General features: G+C 35.4%; 1 protein-coding gene across 1 annotated transcript in view; it reads left to right on the top strand.

The window, feature by feature from the left end:
- TRPC3 (transient receptor potential cation channel, subfamily C, member 3) overlaps nucleotides 1-20,044 on the top strand; it is a 53,712-nt gene that overhangs the window by 19,495 nt on the left and 14,173 nt on the right. The window contains exons 4-9 of the mRNA XM_011948613.1: nucleotides 1,293-1,509; nucleotides 2,939-3,172; nucleotides 5,774-6,038; nucleotides 8,833-9,028; nucleotides 10,290-10,499; nucleotides 13,667-13,750. Of these exons, the coding sequence (XP_011804003.1) occupies nucleotides 1,293-1,509; nucleotides 2,939-3,172; nucleotides 5,774-6,038; nucleotides 8,833-9,028; nucleotides 10,290-10,499; nucleotides 13,667-13,750 (1,206 nt within the window). The remainder of the gene's footprint in view (nucleotides 1-1,292; nucleotides 1,510-2,938; nucleotides 3,173-5,773; nucleotides 6,039-8,832; nucleotides 9,029-10,289; nucleotides 10,500-13,666; nucleotides 13,751-20,044) is intronic.

Here is a 20,044-nt window from a genome sequence, read left to right as displayed (position 1 = left end):
ATTCCATCAGGTTTGAAGTAACCATCTTGGAGTCCACTTCTTTTCTCCCTGCACTTTTACAAGTACAACTAACAGTATGTTATTTAAAGTTCTAAGAGATTGACCTTTAGGAGAAACAGGCTTGGTAATTCCCAAGAAATGTCTATGTGCTATGGATAAGCTACCCCCAAACGTGCCCTTTTTGCAGCTGTGTAACAAGGTGATGTGTAAATGTGTTGTTTATTTTTCTGTGTCTAACGTGGAAAATGTGACTTTTGTGTGCGTTCATGTTCAATCCCAAAAATACCTGACATCTCTTTCATCATTTATTCACATCACATTAAGGTTCTAGACCTACAAAAACATTTGTTCGGAGTTACAGTCCTTTAAATGTGAACCTCAGTACTTTATAAGGTCACAGACGGAGTTAAAAAGCAGGGTCTGAGAGTGCAGAAGAGAGAACATACTTGATAAATCTACCAAATGTACCTAATTCTTAGACTGTGGAGGCCCTTGGGACAGGAGGAATTGTTTTTCATTTTCACAGGAACATGGGACTTTTAAGGACATTATATCATAGGGGATTTTAAAGGAGTCACCTTAAAATAATTATAAACTGAACTTTGGAAGTCCTTTTGTACCATTTACATGATTATCCAACTCAGAGATTACTTTCAATTAAGTTAACCTACTTAGAGATTTTAATTATTGTGTATCTCCCTCTTCTTATTAAGGCAGTAACAGATGCAATATTCGTCTTAGTTCTAATATTTTCTGTCTTTTTTTAATAGCATACCAGGTATAACTTGATTTTGGAATATTTAGAAATGAGAACTAAAATTTACTTCTGTAGTAGTAATTTTTTTAATCTTCAAAGGGTTTTTAATGTCTTATATGAGTCTATAAGAACCTCATAACATCTCAGTTACAAAGCAATAAAGAATTACACAGTGCAAAGTTGAAGTTTCTTTTTCTAGACCCTAAAAATCTGGACTTTGCATATTCTTTTGTGTAAAAATAAAAGCAAGAACCGGTATAGGCCCTGTGATTTCCAGAAGTGCATCTATGAATGCAGTCTACCGTAAGGCAAATTGGACATTTAGAAACAATGAATTTTGAAGACTTATTAAATTATTTTTGGAGGAAGCATCCCCCTAAAAAAGAATATTTTTCATAATGTAGAGCTTTTTGGAAACAGAAGCAGAATTTTGAGTGTTCTCCTTTCATCTATTTTTTTTTAATCCTATATTTTAATCTCCACAAGTGAAAGCCAGATTTTCTGAAGCAAACTTTTCCTCTTTGTTTTGTTATAGCTGGGGAAAATTCTGCGAAGCCCTTTTATGAAGTTTGTAGCACACGCAGCTTCTTTCATCATCTTCCTGGGCCTGCTTGTGTTCAATGCCTCAGACAGGTTCGAAGGCATCACCACGCTGCCCAATATCACAGTTATTGACTATCCCAAACAGATCTTCAGGGTGAAAACCACCCAGTTTACATGGACTGAAATGCTAATTATGGTCTGGGTTCTTGGTAAGCCTTTTATTTATTCTACCAAAAAGTAATTATAGAAATAATTGCCATTTTCTATTAAAAAAATGTTATTATATCTTATATGGTGACAACATCACTGTTGCAAGATAAGCTAAATAGCAAAATAATCAAATAATTTTCTAGCTAGGTAATGCTAAAAGGTGTCCCTTAACACTAAATAAAATTTTTTATGTGTAACACAACCCTAATTACAAATATACCATGTTTCAGAAATCTAATTTCAATTATTGAACAAGATGTAAGTTTTAAAATGTGACTCACTGTGATCAATTATTTAATTGAAATACTTGTGAAATAACCCAATGACTATCAACTGATGACAAATCCTTTCTTTGTTGTTTAGTTCCAGAGATTTTAGGAGAGTTTTCATTTTCAGAATGTTTGTTATTAGGTTGGGTGCAAAAGTAACTGTGGCTTTTACTATTTTTAAAATGACAAAAACTTCAATTACTTTTGTGCCAACCTATTTCATCTTACAATAACCCATTTTGAATAGCTGTGTTAAAATAAGAATTTGAAGTAATGTGAGGAAAAGAATTTGTTGTGCTCTCTGCTAAGAAATGGAGATTGGAACCAGGTTGTTTATTTCTGATTAATCCGAAGTCATTTTTGTATCTATTTTATCCAGTATGAGTCTTGATGTCTTCTCATTTGGCCTCAGCCTAGGTCAAGTAATTATTTTATACATTTTCTTTTAAGCCATTAACTTTTTTTAAATTCTACAATATTTTCCCTTTATGTAGTCAGGACAATTTGTTAAGTTGTTAAGTTGTACTATTTTGTCCTCTTGTCCCAGAATGGCATTTTCTGCTTTCAGTTTCTTCAGAATGTCCTAGGGCCTCTCACTTAAGGGTTTTGTCTTTTTGAAATAATGTTGCTCACTTTTTAGCATGACATGCAAATGAGAAGAGGGGATAAGAGTGTGATATGAGTATTATTGGTAAACCGTTCTTCTTGTTAAAAATCTTGGGGACTTATTTCTCCAATAATCACTACGGTTTGATAACTAACCATTGTGATTATATAGAACATATTTTCTTCCCCAAAAGTCTTATAGGACAACTTGAAGAACCTTCCTTGCTTATTTTCTTTCCTTCTTTCTTCTCCTCACCCCCCTCCACTACCTCCTCTACATGAATAGAGACATTTCTGGTGCCACATGTAGACTGCTTCTCCAAATTCTAGTGTTGTGGGGTGAATTATTTTCTTAGCAGGAGCTTCCTCCATTTAACTCTGCACAGGGCCTCAGTGACCATATAGTCAGTCAGTCAATGCTTTGTGATGCCTAGTACTGTGCTTGATGTGTAGGGTATTTTAGAGATACCTGTGGCCTCATGGTGGACACGGTAATGGCTTCTCGGTCTAGCCTGTAAAATCTGACCTGCACCTTCTGTATTTGTTGTGACAGGAATGATGTGGTCTGAGTGTAAAGAGCTCTGGCTGGAAGGACCTAGGGAATACATTTTGCAGTTGTGGAATGTGCTGGACTTTGGGATGCTCTCCATCTTCATTGCTGCTTTCACAGCCAGATTCCTAGCTTTCCTTCAGGCAACAAAGGCACAACAGTATGTGGACAGTTATGTCCAAGAGAGCGACCTCAGTGAAGTGACACTCCCACCAGAGATACAGTATTTCACTTACGGTAAGTTATTAGCTTCAGGGTCTCCTTATGTTTCAGGAAAGGTATTGGAACCACATTTTGGAAGGAAATGCCAATTAGAGTATGTTTAGTATAAGAGGTATATTGAATATTTATGGACAGCGGAGAAAGCATGAACTTTGGAACCTACAAAACTGGATTCATTTCAAGGCTCTGACCCCCTTTACTGTGTAAACTTGTTTAAGTCAACTTGCTTCACTGTGCCTCAGTTTTCATAGCTATAAAAAGACAATGTTACAAGGTGGAAGAAAATTACCTTTAAGCCTATAAAATAATTACTATTGGGAGACTGTCTTAATTAGGGAAAAAATAGTTTGATAAACTGCTTGATGTGAAAGATAAGTCCCTGAGAGCAGGAGATAGATAATAAAAGTTGCCAAACTGCTCTGCAGGCAAAGTGAACAGTAATTCAACAGAGGCAGGAAGTAGGTTCTAAAGTGACCATGAGAATGTAAGCTCTGGAGAACCAGCAGAAATGTTGAGGGAGGATGTTGTCCTGCTCACATGTCATGGAATGGGGTTCATGTCAAATATCTCTATATTATGAAGAGCAGTGAGACCTCAGCTGACACCCAGTGTGAAAGAACATTGATGCCTTCCTTGCCCCGTACAAACCAATGGTAAGTAATGTTAACTTCCCTTCTCTTGAGGCCAAATTGAGGAGCCACAGTTAGCAAATTTGTATATAGTTGTAAAATCTGAAATCTGGAAAAGACTTTAGAAAGTGCTGTCTAATCTTCATCTTATAGGTAGGGGAACTCAGGCACAGAGTTTAACTGTGATCTGGTTGTGAAAAATAATTTTTTGGGGTGTAATTAGGGCACATTGTGATGAGTACAAGTAGCATGTAAACGTTATTGAAGGCTGGACTTCCGCTCCAAAATGTAAGATATAATTAAGCACCTCTGTTATTCTCAGCAAGCAAAGATTTTTATATATTAAGGAGACTTGTTCAAATGAGCAAATGATCACCATTTGTAATTAAAGAATTAATTTTAGATTGCATTTTATATATTTTGACTATTTCATAACCTATTTATTTAAATTTATTCATGTATATTTAGTGGCTGTTGTCTGGAAGGGATGGATTCAGGCTTCCCTATCTTCTATATGTATTGTTTTGATCAAGTTTTTAACCTTTCTAAGTCTGGTTTCTGCATCTCTAAAAGAGGATAATAATATCAAATCCATAGGATCATTGAAAGCAGTGTTTGACACATATTAAATAGTCAAGAAATGTTAGTTTTTTAAACTTTTATTTTATATTCAGAGGGTACATGTGCAGGTTTGTTACCTGAGTATATTGCATGATTCTGAGGTTTGGGGCTAGGAATGGCCTCATTACCCAGGTACTGAGCATATACCTAATAGATGTTTTTCAACCCTTTCCTCCGCCCTCTAGTAGTTTCCAGTTTCATTGCTGCTATGTTTATGTCCATGAATACCCACTGTTTAGCTTCCACTTATAAGTGAAAACCTGCAGTATTTGGTTTTCTATTCCTGCATTAATTCACTTAGGATAATGGCCTCCAGCTGCATTCATGTTGCTGCAAAAGACATGATTTTTATTCTTTTCTGTAGCTGCATAGTATTCCATGGAGTATATGTACCACATTTTCTTTATCCAATCCACTGTTGATGAGCACCTAGGTTGATTCCATATCTTAGCTATTGTGAATAGTGTTTCAATGAAGATGCAAGTGCGTGTGTCTTTTGGTAAAACAATATATTTTATTTTGGATATATACCCACTAATGGAATTGCTGGGTTGAATGGTAGTTCTGTTTTAAGTTCTTTGAGAAATCTTCAAAGTGCTTTCCACAGTGGCTGAACTGATCAATAAATGTTAAGTTTTGTTGTTATTGCAGATGTCTGCAATACATCCATTCTTTTGGGAGTGACTCAGTTTGCACAAAATTAACCACATAATATTTCATTGACCTGAAAAGTCTGCTGCAGACTTAATAAGTGACCTTGGAAGGGTTTTTAGGGGTCCTCATTCTGAATCCGTATCCAAAATTCTTTTACTTCGGTGGCATTTTACATTTTTCAGGGACAAGTTATATTGCTGAGATATCATATTGTCAGCACCATTGTGATTCAGTGACATTCTCACTCCTCGAAATATTTTATTTGCATAAACTGTTGGATGAACTAATTTTCCCACAAAATATGGAAAAGAAGTTACACTCCAGCTGTGCCTGTAGGATGACAAAATAACTGGTCAGTAAATTTAATAACTGAAGGGACAAATCAGTCAAGTCAGTTGTTTTGTCATCCTGGAAACAGTCTGTGTCTAACGAAGTGTTTTAACCTCTTCATGTTTTGTATTTTATTCTGTTTCTGCTCAATGTGAAGTCAGCTTAGTATCTTTATAATAGTGTACCCTCCATCAAAAGTAATATAGAGTTTACGTTTCTGGTTGAAGATGAAAATAATCCCTGGACAGTTAATTAAATCTAGAGTAGTTTCAACTGAGATGGTAACCACCTACCTACAAGATAGATCCTATTTAAGGTATTTGCTCTGCATAGTTGACAATGAATAGAAAGCTCCATTTTTAATCTCTCTCTTTTTTTCTAGCTAGAGATAAATGGCTCCCTTCTGACCCTCAGATTATATCTGAAGGCCTTTATGCCATAGCTGTTGTGCTCAGCTTCTCTCGGATTGCATACATCCTCCCTGCAAATGAGAGCTTTGGCCCCCTGCAGATCTCTCTTGGAAGAACTGTAAAGGACATATTCAAGTTCATGGTCCTCTTTATTATGGTGTTTTTTGCCTTTATGATTGGCATGTTCATACTTTATTCTTACTACCTTGGGGCTAAAGTAAATGCTGCTTTTACCACGTAAGTAAAACATCTTTTTATAAAGGAAAGAGAAATTCTAACCAATCTACAGAAAGCATAGGAAAAATTTCTCTGACTGTAATAAAGATGTTTTTAAGCACAGAAAATAATCCATCAAAAACAGTTAGTGCTTGTGTGTGATTACATTGCTCTGAAGGCTCATCTCTGAGCTTAGTGAGAGTTTGACCACAGAATGGGTCAGAATTTGGAAAAACCCTAGACAAAACTGGTTATATTAAGAAAACAGGATAACAGATTTATAATACTGGGTGTCTCTTGCATTATGTATAACATTAAAATTAGTTTCATCATTTTATAGCCAGCACTCTTCTTTCAAAACGGAAGCATCAGCTTTTATTTTAATATATTCATTGATCAGTACAGGGAGTCGAGTAAGAGGAAATTATAGCTAAACATTTTATAGCCCACTATCATAGTAATACCAGTTTCTTCCTTTGGCCATGCTGGTTTCTGCACTGGAGACTCACCTCTTCCATGAAGTCTTCCTTGATCAAGTTTCCTTAGTCATTTTCCCTTTAAGTTCCTTCAGCATGAAGACACCCAGATTGTGAGATCTGTTCTCACCCAGTGGTGTTTGGTTGTCATGGACATAGGGCCCCTGTTGTGTACTGCAGTTCTTCCAGGTGGGGAGGTCATAAACCCTCCCTGCACTCCCTTTGTTCCCAATAATGCCACTACTGGAAACAAACTATACACTCAGTAAGTACTCTGTAGACCACAGTAGAATATCAAGCCCTTGTAGACATCTCAATTGTTCTAAAATGAATTTTTTAATAGTTAATATAGAACAGGTTTTGGCGGTGAAAGAGATTTGAAACTCACTTTATTGTAATGAAGAAAAAAACCTGTTTTGAACCCAGCAGGGAAATGAGAAAGAGATCTTGCACACAATGTGACCCCTGCCCCCATTTTCCTTTTAGCTCTATGGTAACTCATTTTATACATTCTATTTGCTTCACTGTTTTGTCTAGGGATGTGACCATACAATGTAATAGAAAGGACACAGGCTGAAAATCATGCAGACCTGGATTTGAATGCAATCTCTGCTGTTTTCTAGCTGTGGCTTTTGGTTAAGTTCCTGAACATTTCTCAGTGTCAGTTTCCTTATTTTTAAAATAAGCACAATAAAGTTTAAATAAGGTCGTTCTGACAATTATGTAAGGTGAGTTATATAAAGCCTCTTGCCCACAGTAGGAGCTCAGAACTGCCAGTGTCCTTTCCTTTTTTACTATCCCCCTCTTCCCACACATGCACTCCATATAGATTTGAAGAGAAGCTAGGGGCAGCAAGGTTTGCAAAGGAGCAAGAGGAAGGTGCAGGAGAATTTTGTGATACAGTCAAATAAATGGCAGGAAGGAAAAGGTTATAGTTTTTCTTACTCTCCTGTCAGCATCTATGCCATGACATCACACAGCCAAATGTTTCGTAATAGAGAGTAACTGTACAAGAATAGAGTTCTATTCAACCCTCCATCCTCAGGGTGTAGCAGAATTTCTAGAACATAATAGATGCTCCGTTAATATTTGTTTTATGAGTGAATGAATAAACTAGTACTAAAACCTACAAATCTATAAAATTCGTTGTTACTTAGGATGTGTTATAACAAACTTAAAACGTACTTTTTCACAAATCTTTCTCTGAGACAGAAAAAGACTTTTGAAGGTGTAATGGAATTTTATGTGTGTAAATCTTTAATTATTATTAATTTAGTTCACTAGTGATTACAATTTGGTTCTGTGACAAAACCACCCAAATACATGTTGCCAAATATCATTTAATTAAGGGACGAAAGTAGGTAATTAGTCTGGTGAGGGTCTAAGTGCTAATTGTTGCCGTGGAAGAATCAGGAAGTACATTATATAAATTAAGGGAAAAGAACAGGAGTCTTTCATTCTGTTGCCTCCTCTTCATTTCCAGTTAAGCATTTCTAGGTAGGTAATATATTCCTGTGATAAAAAATTTAAATAGAGAGGCGTCTACAGGGAAATGCCTGTCCTTCTCCCTACCCTTGGCACAGTCTCTTACTTCTCTTTAGTTCCCAGAGGCAATGGTTTCTTTTGAATGTTTTCAGAGCTATTTTTTATGTAAAAAGGAATATAAGTATTTGTATGCCCTTCTTTTTTATTTAAATGATAGAATATTTCACACTTACTATATCTTATTTTTTCATTTAGTATATCTTTGATATAATTTTATATAAACACACAAAGCTCGATCTGTCTCATTTTCCCACAGTGGCTGCATAGCATTCCATCATATGGATATACCAGAATTATTTAGCCTGTCCCCTATTGATGGATATTTAGATTACTTTCATTCTTCCCTACTGCAAATGATGCTGCAAGGAATATGTTTTTACATACTTTTTAAAAATTGGTTATATAATTTTAATCCCAACCCTGTTCTACTACAGAAAACCTGATTTAAATTTCTAAATCACATACAAAATCAAACAGCAAATTCCCCTTTTTGTAGGAGAAAGGAATGGTTATTGTGACTTGACTTCAGCTTTCTCCTGTGGAGTTCAGAGAATTTTCACTTGATGATAACTTCAGAAAAGCTAGACATTGGCACCATTTAATCACCAGTTCCTGAAAACCTGAGAGAATAATTTTTCTATGAAATGTCATAACAAAGTAGTTATACTCTTGGAATATATTATGGTAGCATTTTACATCTGTACAGTAATTAGACCCTAACTTGTTTTTTACTTTTCACTCTTAGATATTGAAAACTGTTAACTTACTTACTTTTTACCTTATTTTTTCAACAGTGTAGAAGAAAGTTTCAAGACTTTATTTTGGTCAATATTTGGGTTGTCTGAAGTGACTTCTGTTGTGCTCAAATACGATCACAAATTCATAGAAAATATTGGATACGTTCTTTATGGAATATACAACGTAACTATGGTGGTCGTTTTACTCAACATGCTAATTGCTATGATTAATAGCTCATATCAAGAAATTGAGGTAAATCTGTTTTCTATCCATAGTGTCTATCCTTGTCATTCCTATTCTGATAGTATACATCTGCTTCTGTATCCTGGCTGAGCTCCAGCTCATATAACAAAGAGGCTTATATCCACACAGAGCCTGGGCCTTTCCCTGTGTTCTCTACCTGGATAGATAGCTATCCACATTCTGGTGTCTTCTAGGTGCACAGCAGGGTTCCCCATGAATTTATTGCTGCTCTGCCTTCTCTCAGGGTATATTTCAGAAGTTTTGAAATAAGTGGCTAGAAGAAGTATTGGCCCTAAGGAAATTACTCTCTTTTCATTTAGCCAGCCCACCATTCTACCTGGTAGAATGGCCAGATGTTTGGCAAACACTAATGGTGTTCTTTATCCAGTCAAAAGTTTGAGTATTCTAGAAATCTCTTGATTCTTGGTTTTGGATTGAGCTGGGTTTGGTACCTCTCTTCACTGTTGTATATATGTTTTCTTACGTACTTCACTTTAGTGTTCAGTATCTTATTAGTGCTTTGTGGTTTGTTAACTCCACCAAATCTCTATGTATGTTTTAGCAACTCATGATATATAGTGTCCTCAAAATAGAAGTTTTGGTCCTAATGGCCTTCTAGGCTGTGTGAACTGAGAGAGGCAGCTTCCTCCTAGCACGAACCCCCTTCCCTTCATTTCTCCTATCAGTTAGGGTGGTTATCTCCATCACCGTGGGCAGCACAGAGAATGAAAGGAAATGTAAGACAGGATCAGGCTACTCAGGGGCTTATGTGACATTTGGGGACATACGGTAAACACAGAAATGCCAAAAAGCAATTCATCTGAGGATCATTTTTTCCCCTTGCCCTTGAAATATAATATGCTGTGTCTACAACCTGGCTTGGATAGGTATAGGTGAGGAAGGAGGATGGGAAATAGGCAACTGTTGTCAAACATGCAGAATTGACTGGGTGGGGGACAGAGTGAGGAATTAATATTTTTATCCTTCCTTGGCACTCTATTTTTCTTGTCTTTTTTGCCTTGTTTTTGGATGGTAGACAGGAAGTTCTGGTTAAATTTCAGTGGGTACAGGTAGAGGCATATGAAAGAGAATGAGAATCTTGTATTTGAAAAATAAGAATATTATGTAGGTCTATAGAATATATGTAGATAAATGTGTATAAGTTACCTATGTCAAAAACATAACTTAGATTCATTGTAAAAACCTATTAGCATCAGTTACTAGAATATTTAGCTTTTAAAATTAATTTTTTTTCTATTTTGTGACACAGGATGACAGCGATGTAGAATGGAAGTTTGCTCGTTCAAAACTTTGGTTATCCTATTTTGATGATGGAAAAACATTACCTCCACCCTTCAGTCTAGTTCCTAGTCCAAAATCGTTTGTTTATTTCATCATGCGAATCGCTAACTTCCCCAAATGCAGAAGGAGAAGGCTTCAGAAGGATATAGAAATGGGAATGGGTAACTCAAAGTCCAGGGTAGGTATTGAAAACTTACCAAGACCTTAAAATAAATGTTCTGTCTCTTTTTTTCCTTGTCTTTTGATGTTTGTTCAATAATTTTTATGTGTGAACTTAGAAGATGTTAAAAGTAACTGTCTAGTCCACAGTCTTTCACAGACTAATACTAAATATTTTCATGATGTTTCAAGAAGTCACTGAGTCAAGGCCCTGTTTTGATCAGAACATCATATAAACTACCAGATTGTAAACAAACAAAAAAGCCTTTAACTTGTTAAAAGTAACCAGAAAAGTTACTGTTAGAAAACACTTTGTTTTTGTGTGTTCCGTGCTTCTCAACTGTTATTCTGAAGTTACATAGTTTAAACTTCCAGCCTTCCTCTTGGTGTATGTATAGTTCACCACCACCATATTCTCCTTTTTTGTAGAAACTTTCTATTTGGCTAAATAATCTTTTTTCCATTAGTGCCATAAAATAGATACAGGCCCAAGAGCATCCTCAAATAATCATAAGTACTCATTTTATAAATAAGCAAGAAACCCTTGAGTTATCCCAGTTGAGTCATAGTTTAATTTTAACAAAGAAGATAATTTTCATGATGGTACTTTGTTATCATGAACTAACTTTCAGAGATAGAATTGGTATAGATAGAAGGATGTGAGTGAACCTAAATAATAGGGAATGAGGCAGACAGGAACAAATGTATGAAGTATAACTTTTTCTAAAATTGTGAAAGTGGTCTGTAGCTATAACATCCTAAAAGCCCGCAAGATATCAGTGTTATCTCCATAAAGCATATGCCTTCCTGAGCGAAGGTAGATATTTTTTCTCAGTTGAAACTGGGAGAAAAAGTTAAGATTAGTGCAATTTAATTTATTGCTTTTTAAAATTGTTGTGAATCTTCAAGAATTGTATTCTTTAAGAAAGTGACCTTTTAAATCTTTTTTTGTTTGACCTGGATATGGGCTCTTAAGGCTATTGGGTTACAAGTCAGCAATTGGTTGTGACAGCCCATAATTTAAAATAATACCTCATGTATGCAGTGAGAAGCAGTATAACACAAAGAAGAGAGCTTCGGCATTAGACCTGGATTTGAATTGTGGCACTTGTGGCTTATTAGCAAGGAACATGGATAAATCACTTCACAACTCTGAGCCTTAATTGTCCACCAATTGTAGACAATTGTCTAACTCTGTAGAGTTGTTGTGAGGATTATATGAGATCTACAAAGTTCCAGCCTCAACAAATATCAGTGCCCTTCCTCATTCACAGTTTACAAAGTGCTTTGCTGTATATTTGAACCTCATGCAACGCTGTGAGGTAGGTATTATCATTATTCCCATTTTATAGATAAGACAATTGAAGCTATTCAGATAACTTGCTTATGTGAGGTCACATAAACTGACCAGTGTGGGGTAGGTGCAGAATTCAAGTATTTTAGCATCAGATGCCTAGCTCTCTCTGCGGCACCCGGATGCCTCATGCTCAGCACCTGAGTCCACCCTTGGTTACCGGCCCACTTCCTCTCAGCAAGCTGTACCTTCAGCTGTGAGGTAACTGGTCTCTTAAAGGAGTTGGGCTCTAGTTGTCACCCTGGGCAGCTCCTGCTGCTACTGAAATTGACTTTGCTTTGAGGGACCTTTGTTTTTCTGGGGATTTATTAACTGAGGCTTTATTGCAAAAAAGAAGTCTCTCAAGCGTGGGAGCTCACAACCCTTGCACTTCACAGAACACACCTTGAATTTTCTTTCTGTAGGCAACAGGTCTCACTGACTTCATTCCTGATATTATCATAATGTAGAAGGGGAAATATTAAACGTCAGGCTGAGAGGAGCACACACAGTAGGCTTGTGGCTACCTAGACCCCTGTAAAGAAAACATAGCCTGTTCACAGGAACGGGAAGGAAGCGTTGCATTTAGGCTGTCCTCTCCTGCCTGTATCGTACCATTGACAGGAAAGAATAGCCTTTCTCAGAGAAGATGCTGGAAATAGAAAGGTGGACACCAATCTCTCAGGAGGCTTGCTCCTCGACTTTCCACTCTTCCCATATCTGGTTAAAAACTGCCACAATAAGCAAACAAATAAATTTTTGATTTTATTTTTTAAATTTTGCATACAGATGTTTGCATCACTTTAATATTACTCATATTCATAGATACTCTTCATGTATTGAATGTAGCAGAAATTTGGAGAAATTATATTTTTCTATTTCTCTTTTTTAGAAGAGAGGGGAAGGAGCCTCAAGAAATCTTTCCAGCTAACCTAGACAGCTAACCTCAGTCAGCAATCAGATACTGGCCTCCAGTGGCTGGTTGGAGAATTAACTTTGTTAGCTAAGGTTTTCATCAGGCACAATTGTAAGAGAACAAAGGAAGGTCCTTTCCTATCAGCGCTACTTCCTTCTCTCTTAGCATCCCACACCTTCCTGAGTTACAATGGTGGGAAGTTAGGTGGTGAGGTGAATCATCTCTTTGGCTAGAGGGCCACGTCTTTGAATCACAGCTTACAGTGGCAGAGCTTGTCCACAGATAAGAGGACCTGCTGATATACATGCAGAGTAGGTAGTACCTGTGGGTTCCTCTTGTTTCCTGTTCCTACCCACTCAAAAGCTAAACCTTAAAAAGAAAAAGAGAGAAAAGAAAAGGAAACCAAAATTCTTTAGCCCAATTCTCTCCAAAATTGTGAACCTGACTCAGTATAAGGCCAAGATACTTTGGAAGATGGGTTATTTTGGCTAATATTTTAGGGCTGCAAAATACCAAATGGTGCCATCTGAACCTGCAATGTGTTTCTATTCAAGTCTAGGAGAGGAACTTAGACTCAGGAACAGATCGAACTTCTGTGAAACTTGGCCTTCTAGATGCCTTGAGTACATTTTGATAAAGTATGCAAGGTCCCCAGGAAAAATTATGTTTCTTATGAGCCAATTTTTAACATATAATTTCAATTAAATAGTTCTATTACAGTAGTACATCATGCCAACATTTTGATAAATGTGAGCATATTGCTCACAGTAATTTTAACCTTTGGGAATATATTACATCACTTACAAAGCTCAACTTCCACAAAATGTTTCTTGGGAATGTTGACTCCAGAAATGTTATCAAGGAGAATAAATGGATTATATTTTTTATTCCAAATGAATGTATTCTAATTTACTAGGTTAATTGTATTTTTTCCTAGTTAAACCTCTTCACTCAGTCTAACTCAAGAGTTTTTGAATCACACAGTTTTAACAGCATTCTCAATCAGCCAACACGTTATCAGGTAAGCATTCATTAGACGTATCTCTTGATCTGTATGTGATTCCATATATGTCTGTGTGTGTGTTTGTGTGTGTGTCATGAGTTGAATTATATTCTTGAGATATGCCATGAGGGTAGCTCAGAACAAAGAAAATGATTCAACACCTGTGAAATTTTTTTAAAAAATTAAAAATAAAAGAAAATAGTATGTTAGTTGGAGGAGACTTTAGAAATCAGAGTCCAAGTCCTTCATTGTTTTTAACTAAGAGTTCCTCTCATAATATTGAAAGCAAAGTGTTGCTACAATTACCAAATAATGTATAACTTAAACTGGAGAAAGCAGTAGAAGACAGAGTATGTTAGAATGAATAATTCTCCCACAGCAGGAAAACTTGGTTTTTCTCTCTGTTTTTCTTTCAGGTGATCCATTTTTTAAATGGATTGTTTAGCTATACTGTTTCATGAGTACTACTTTAAAATATCTACTGCATTTTGATACTGGATGTGACATTTGAACACTATTCTCCAACTCAGGGGAAGTTATAGCCCTTTGTTTTTCATCTAGTTGATCATTTTGATCATGAAGTCTTTGACTTTCTGATGTGTATAAGTTCACAAAAGTGAAGATCAAGGAATTTGTAATATATTGGTGATGTCAATTACTGCATATTGTTCTATTCCGTATCCAATTTTTTTAGAAGCAGGAAACCACAAAATAGCTCAGCACACTGATTGTCAGTCTTTTTTTTTAAGAAAATTTTTGTAAATTTTACATATTTGTTTATTTTTGTGTTATTGATTTTGTCTAACTTTATTTTTCATTGATAAATAATTGTACATATTCATTGTCTACATAGTGATATTTTGATACATATATAGGGATCAGATCAGGGTAATTAGCATATCTGTCATCTCAGACATCTATCATTTCTTTGTGTTGGTAACATTCAATATCCTTCTAGCTATATGAAACTGTATGATATTAAAATATCATTGTTAACTATGGTCATGCTATAATAGTGTAGAACAGTAGTCCCCAACCTTTTTGGCACCAGGGACCAGTTTTGTGGAAGACAGTTTTTTCACGGATGGGATGGGGTGATGGTTTCAGGATGAAAGTGTTCCACCTCAGATCATCAGGCATTAGATTCTCATAAGGAATGTGCAACCTAGATCCTTCACATATGCAGTTCACAATAGGGTCCACAATAATAGGAGAATCTGATGCCGCTGCTGATCTGACAGGAAGTGGAGCTCAGGCGGTAATGCTTGCTTGCCAGCCTCTCACCTCCTGCTGTGCAACCTGGTTCCCGACAGGCCACGCCAGTCCTTCGCCTGGGGGTTGGGGATTCCTGGTGTAGAACACTAGAACTTATTCCTCCTATCTAGTGGTAATCTTGTTTCCTTTAACAAATCTCTCCATATCCCCCCCACCCCTACCTTTCCCAGTCTCTAGTATCCTCTGTCCTACATGTTACCTCTATGAGATCAACTTTTGTTTTAGCTTCCGCAAGTGAGATAGAACATGTGGTGCTTAACTTTGTTCCTGGCTATTTCACTTAACATAATGTCCTCCAGTTCTATCCATGTTGCTGCAAATGACGGGATTTCAATCTTTTTTATAGATTCTATTGTGTATATATACTACATTTTTTATACATTCATCTATTAGACACCTAGGTTGATTTCATATTTTGAATATTGTGAATAGTGCTGCAATAAAACATGTGGGTGCAGTTGTCTCTTTGATATGATGATTTCTTTTCCTTTAGATAAATTCCAAGGAGTGGAGTTGCTGGATCATACGGTAGCTCTCTTTGTAGTTTTTGGAAAATCCTCCATACTGTTCTACATAGTGGTTGTACTAGTTTACATTCCCACCAATAACATTAGAGTTCTCTTTCTCTGTGTTCTTGCCAACATTTTTTTTTTTTCTTTTTGATTGTAGCCATTCTAACTGGAGTGAGATGATACCTCATTGTGGTTTGGTTAGTGATGTTGAACATTTTTTCATCTATTGTTGACCATTTGTATGTATTTTTTTGAGAAATGTCTGTTCAGATTATTTGCCCATTTTTAATTGGAATTTTTTTTTTTTTTTTTTTTGCTGTTGAGGTTATTGAGTTCCTTGTATATTCTGGATATTAATCCCCTATTGGATGAGCAATCTGCAAATATTTTCTCCCGTTTCGTAGGTTGTCTTTTCACTGTTGTTGTTTCCTTTGTTGTGCAGAAGTCTTTGGTTCGGTATGATCCCATATGTTTATTTTTGCTTTTGTTACTTGTGCTTTTGAGGTCTTGTTCATAAAGTATTTTCCCAGACCAATGTCCTGAAGCATTTCTCCTATATTTTTTTCTACTAGTTTTATCATTTCAGGTCTTACATTTAGGTCTTTGATCTCTTTTGCACTGATTTTTATACAAGGTGAGAAGTGGGAGTCTAGTCTCATTCTTCTGCATATGGATATCCAGTTTTCCCAGCATCCATTACTAAAGAGACTGTCCTTTTCCCAATGAGTGTTTTTGACGTCTTTGTAAAAACTCAGTTGGTTCTAGATACATGGATAATTTCTGAGTTCTTAATTCTGTTCCATAGGTTTATGTGTCTGTCTTTTTTTTTTTTTTTTTTTGCCAGTACCATGTGGTTTTGGTTTCTACAGCCTGGTAATATATTTTAAGGTCTGATTGTGTGATACGTCCAGTTTTTTTCTTTTTGTTCAGGATTGCTTTGGCTGTTTGGGGTCTTTTGTGATTCCCTACAAATTTTAGGATATTTTTCCTGTTTCTGTGAATAATGTCATTGGTATTTTGATAGGAGTTGCATTGAATCTGTAGATTGCTTTGAGCACTATTGTCATTTTAACAGTAGTAATTCTTCCGATCCATGAGCATGGGGTACATTTCCCTTTGTTTGTATCCTCTTCAGTTTCTTTCATCAGTGTTTTGTAGTTCTCCTTGAAGAGGTCTTTCATCTCCTTGGTTAATGTATTCCTGGGTATTGTAAATGGCATTGCCTTTTTTATTTTCTTTTCCAAATAGTTTGTTGTTCGTGTATAGAAATGCGACTGATTTTTGTATGTTAATTTTGTATTCTGCAACTTTACTGAATTTGTTTATTAGTTCTAAAAGTTATTTGGTAGAGTCTGTAGGTTTTTCAATGTATCAGATCATGTTGTCTGCAGACAGGGACAATTTGATTTCCTTCTTTCCAATTTGGATACCCTTTCTTTCCAATTTGAATACCCTTTCTTTCTTTCTCTTGCCTAATTGTTCTGGCCAGAACGTCCAGTACTATGTTGAATAAAAGTGGTGATAGTGGGCATCCTTTTCTTGTTACAGTTCTAAAAAAGCTTCCAGCTTTTCCCAGTTCAGTAAGATGTTAGCTGTGGGTTTGTTATGTGCCTTTATTTCATTGAGATTCTTTCTTTCTATACCTAATTTATTAAGATTTTTTTATCATTAAGGAATATTGAATTTTATGAAAAGCTTTTATCATCTGTTGAGATAATCATACGGTTTTTATCCTTCATTCTGTTGATGTGATGTATGATGTTTATTGGTTTTTGTATGCTGAAACATCCTTGCATTCCTGGGATAAATCCCACTTGACTTATCAAGTGGGATTTTGATGTGATTTTGGATTTGATTTATTAGTATTTTATTGAGGATTTTTACATCTATTTTCATCAAGGATATTGGCCTATAGTTTTATTGAGTGCTTATTTTGGTATTGGGGTTATACTGGTCTCATAAAGTGAGTTAAGAAGAATTCCTTCTGCTTTAATTTTTCTGAATAGTTTGAGAATAATTGGTATTAATTCTTCTTTAAAGGTTCAGTGGAATTCAGCAGTGAAACCATTTGGTCCTGGACTTTATTTTATTATTTTTTTTTGGAAGATGTTTTATGCACTCATTTAATCTTGTTACCTGTTTTTGGTCTGTTTAGATTTTCTATTTCTTCTTGGTTCAATCTTGGTAGACTGAATGTGTCCATGATTTTATCTATTTTCCCAGGTTTTCTAATTTATTGGCATATGGTTATTCATAGTAGTCTCTAGTGATCTTTCATATTTCTGTGCTATCCATTGTGATGTCTCCTTTTTCATTTTCTGATTTTATTTATTTGAGCCTTATCTCTCTGTTTTTAAGTTACTCTAGCTAATGGTTTGTCAATTTTGTTTATCTTTTAAAAAAAAAACTTTGTTTTGTTGATTTTTTGTATTTAGTCTCAATTTTGTTTATTTCTGCTCTAATCTTTACTATTTCTTCTACCAATTTGGGGTTTGATTTGTTCATGCTTTTCTTTCATGCTTTTTTCAAGCATTTTTAATGCTTTTTTTCCCCTTTATGTGCTTCATTACATTGCTTATTTGAAATCTTTCTAGTTTTTTGATGGATGTTGGCATTTATTGCTATAAACTTGGCGCTTACTCCTGTTTTTGCTGTGTTGCATGAGTGTTGGTTGTATTTCTATTTTCACTCATTTCAAGGAATATTAAAATTTCATTCTTAATTTTTTCTTTGACCCATTGGTCATTCAGGAATATGTTGTTTAATTTTCATGTATTTGCATAGTTTCAAGTGTGCCTTATGTTATGATGTCTAATTTTATTCCATTGTAGTCAGTTAAAATACTTGATATAATTTTGATTTTATTAAGTTCCTGAGACTTGTTTTATGTCCTAACATGTGGTCAATCCTAGAGAATGTACCACGTGCTGATTAAAAGAATGTATGTTTTGGGGTTGGGTCTGGTAGCTCACACCTGTAATCATAACACTTTGGGAGGCCAAGGCAGAGGGATTGCTTAAGCTCAGGAGTTTGAGACCAGCCCAAGCAACATGGTGAGACCCCACCTCTACAAAAGTGAAAAAAATTAGCCAGGCATAGTGGCACATGCCTGTAATCCTAGACACTTGGGAAGCTGAGGTAGGAGGATCTCTTGAGCCCAGGAAGTTGAGGCTGCAGTGAGCCATGATTGCACAACTGCACTCCAGCCTAGGGGACAGTGTGAGACACTGTTTCAAAAAAGAAAAGAAAAGAAAAAAAAAGTGTACTTCCAGCTGTTGGATAAAATGTTCCATAAATGTATTTTTGGTCCATTGGTCTTGGTGTAGTTTAAATCTGATGGTTTTTTTGTTGATTTTCTGTCTAAATGATCTGTCTAATGCTGAGAGTGAGGTTGAAGTCCCCAACTATTATTATATTAGGATGTATTTCTCCCTTTAGACTTAATAATATTTGCTTTATTTATCTGAGTGCTCTGGTATTGGGTGCATATATAGTTACAACTGGTATATTCTCTTGCTGAGCCGATCCCCTTATTATTATATAATGCCTGTCTTTGTCTCTTTTTAAAGTTTTACTTTTAATAGTTACAGTGTATTCCATCATATGGTTATACTCATTTAATCATTCTTTTATTGATGGAAATAGAGGATATTGCTAATATTTAGCTATTACAAGCCATACTATAGTAAGTCATTTTGTATATATAACATCTCAATCATGAACAAATACATGGAATTGTCTGGTTAAAATATATTTGAATTTTAATTTTTTAGCTATTATACTGATGGAGCTTGTACTAACTTACATTCTTACAATAAATATGTGAGAGCACCTATTTCCTCCTTAATTTACAAACACTGTGTTACCAAAGGTTTTTATCTTCACCAGATAGGTTAAAATGTGCTGCTTTGCATTTCTTTATCATGAATGAGTTTTACCTTCTTTTTTATGTTTAATGTCATATATACTTATGACTCCATATATATTTGCTTTTCTTGATGGGCTTTTTGTTATCAATAAAGAGGAATTCTTCATATTTTAACAATGTCAGCCTTTGTGTTATGACCTAGGAATGTTTTTACCAGTTTGTGTCTTTTTAATATTTAAAGTATTTTTTCCCATCCACAACTTGTTTTATTTTTGTATAGTCAACTTTACAAATTGTTGATGGCATCAGGTTTTGTGTCCTACTTGGAAAGATTTTTCCCCATAGGAGATTATTTAATATTTTTAACTCATATTTCTTTAGTTCTTTCACTTCTTTGGACTCTGAAAATATTTGGCTCATATAGAATATATTTTCATTTAACCTGTAGGATGGGAATCCAAATATGTTGTCTTTCCAGATTATTATACAGCTGGGTGTGTTGAAAAATCTATCTTTTCTATTGATTTGAAATACCACTTTAATAATTTACTAAATTCCTGTATGAATCTATTTCTAGGCTTTACATTCTGTTCCACTGATCTGTCTATTCATGCTGTAGAACCCACATTAACATAATTGTTATAGTTTAAGAAAAAA

The sequence above is a fragment of the Colobus angolensis genome, unplaced genomic scaffold (assembly GCF_000951035.1).
Source record: "Colobus angolensis palliatus isolate OR3802 unplaced genomic scaffold, Cang.pa_1.0 Scaffold280, whole genome shotgun sequence".
Classification (NCBI taxonomy): Eukaryota; Metazoa; Chordata; class Mammalia; order Primates; family Cercopithecidae; genus Colobus; species Colobus angolensis.
Note: the sequence above shows the minus strand (reverse complement) of the source record. Positions and strands in the feature narration are given on the sequence as shown.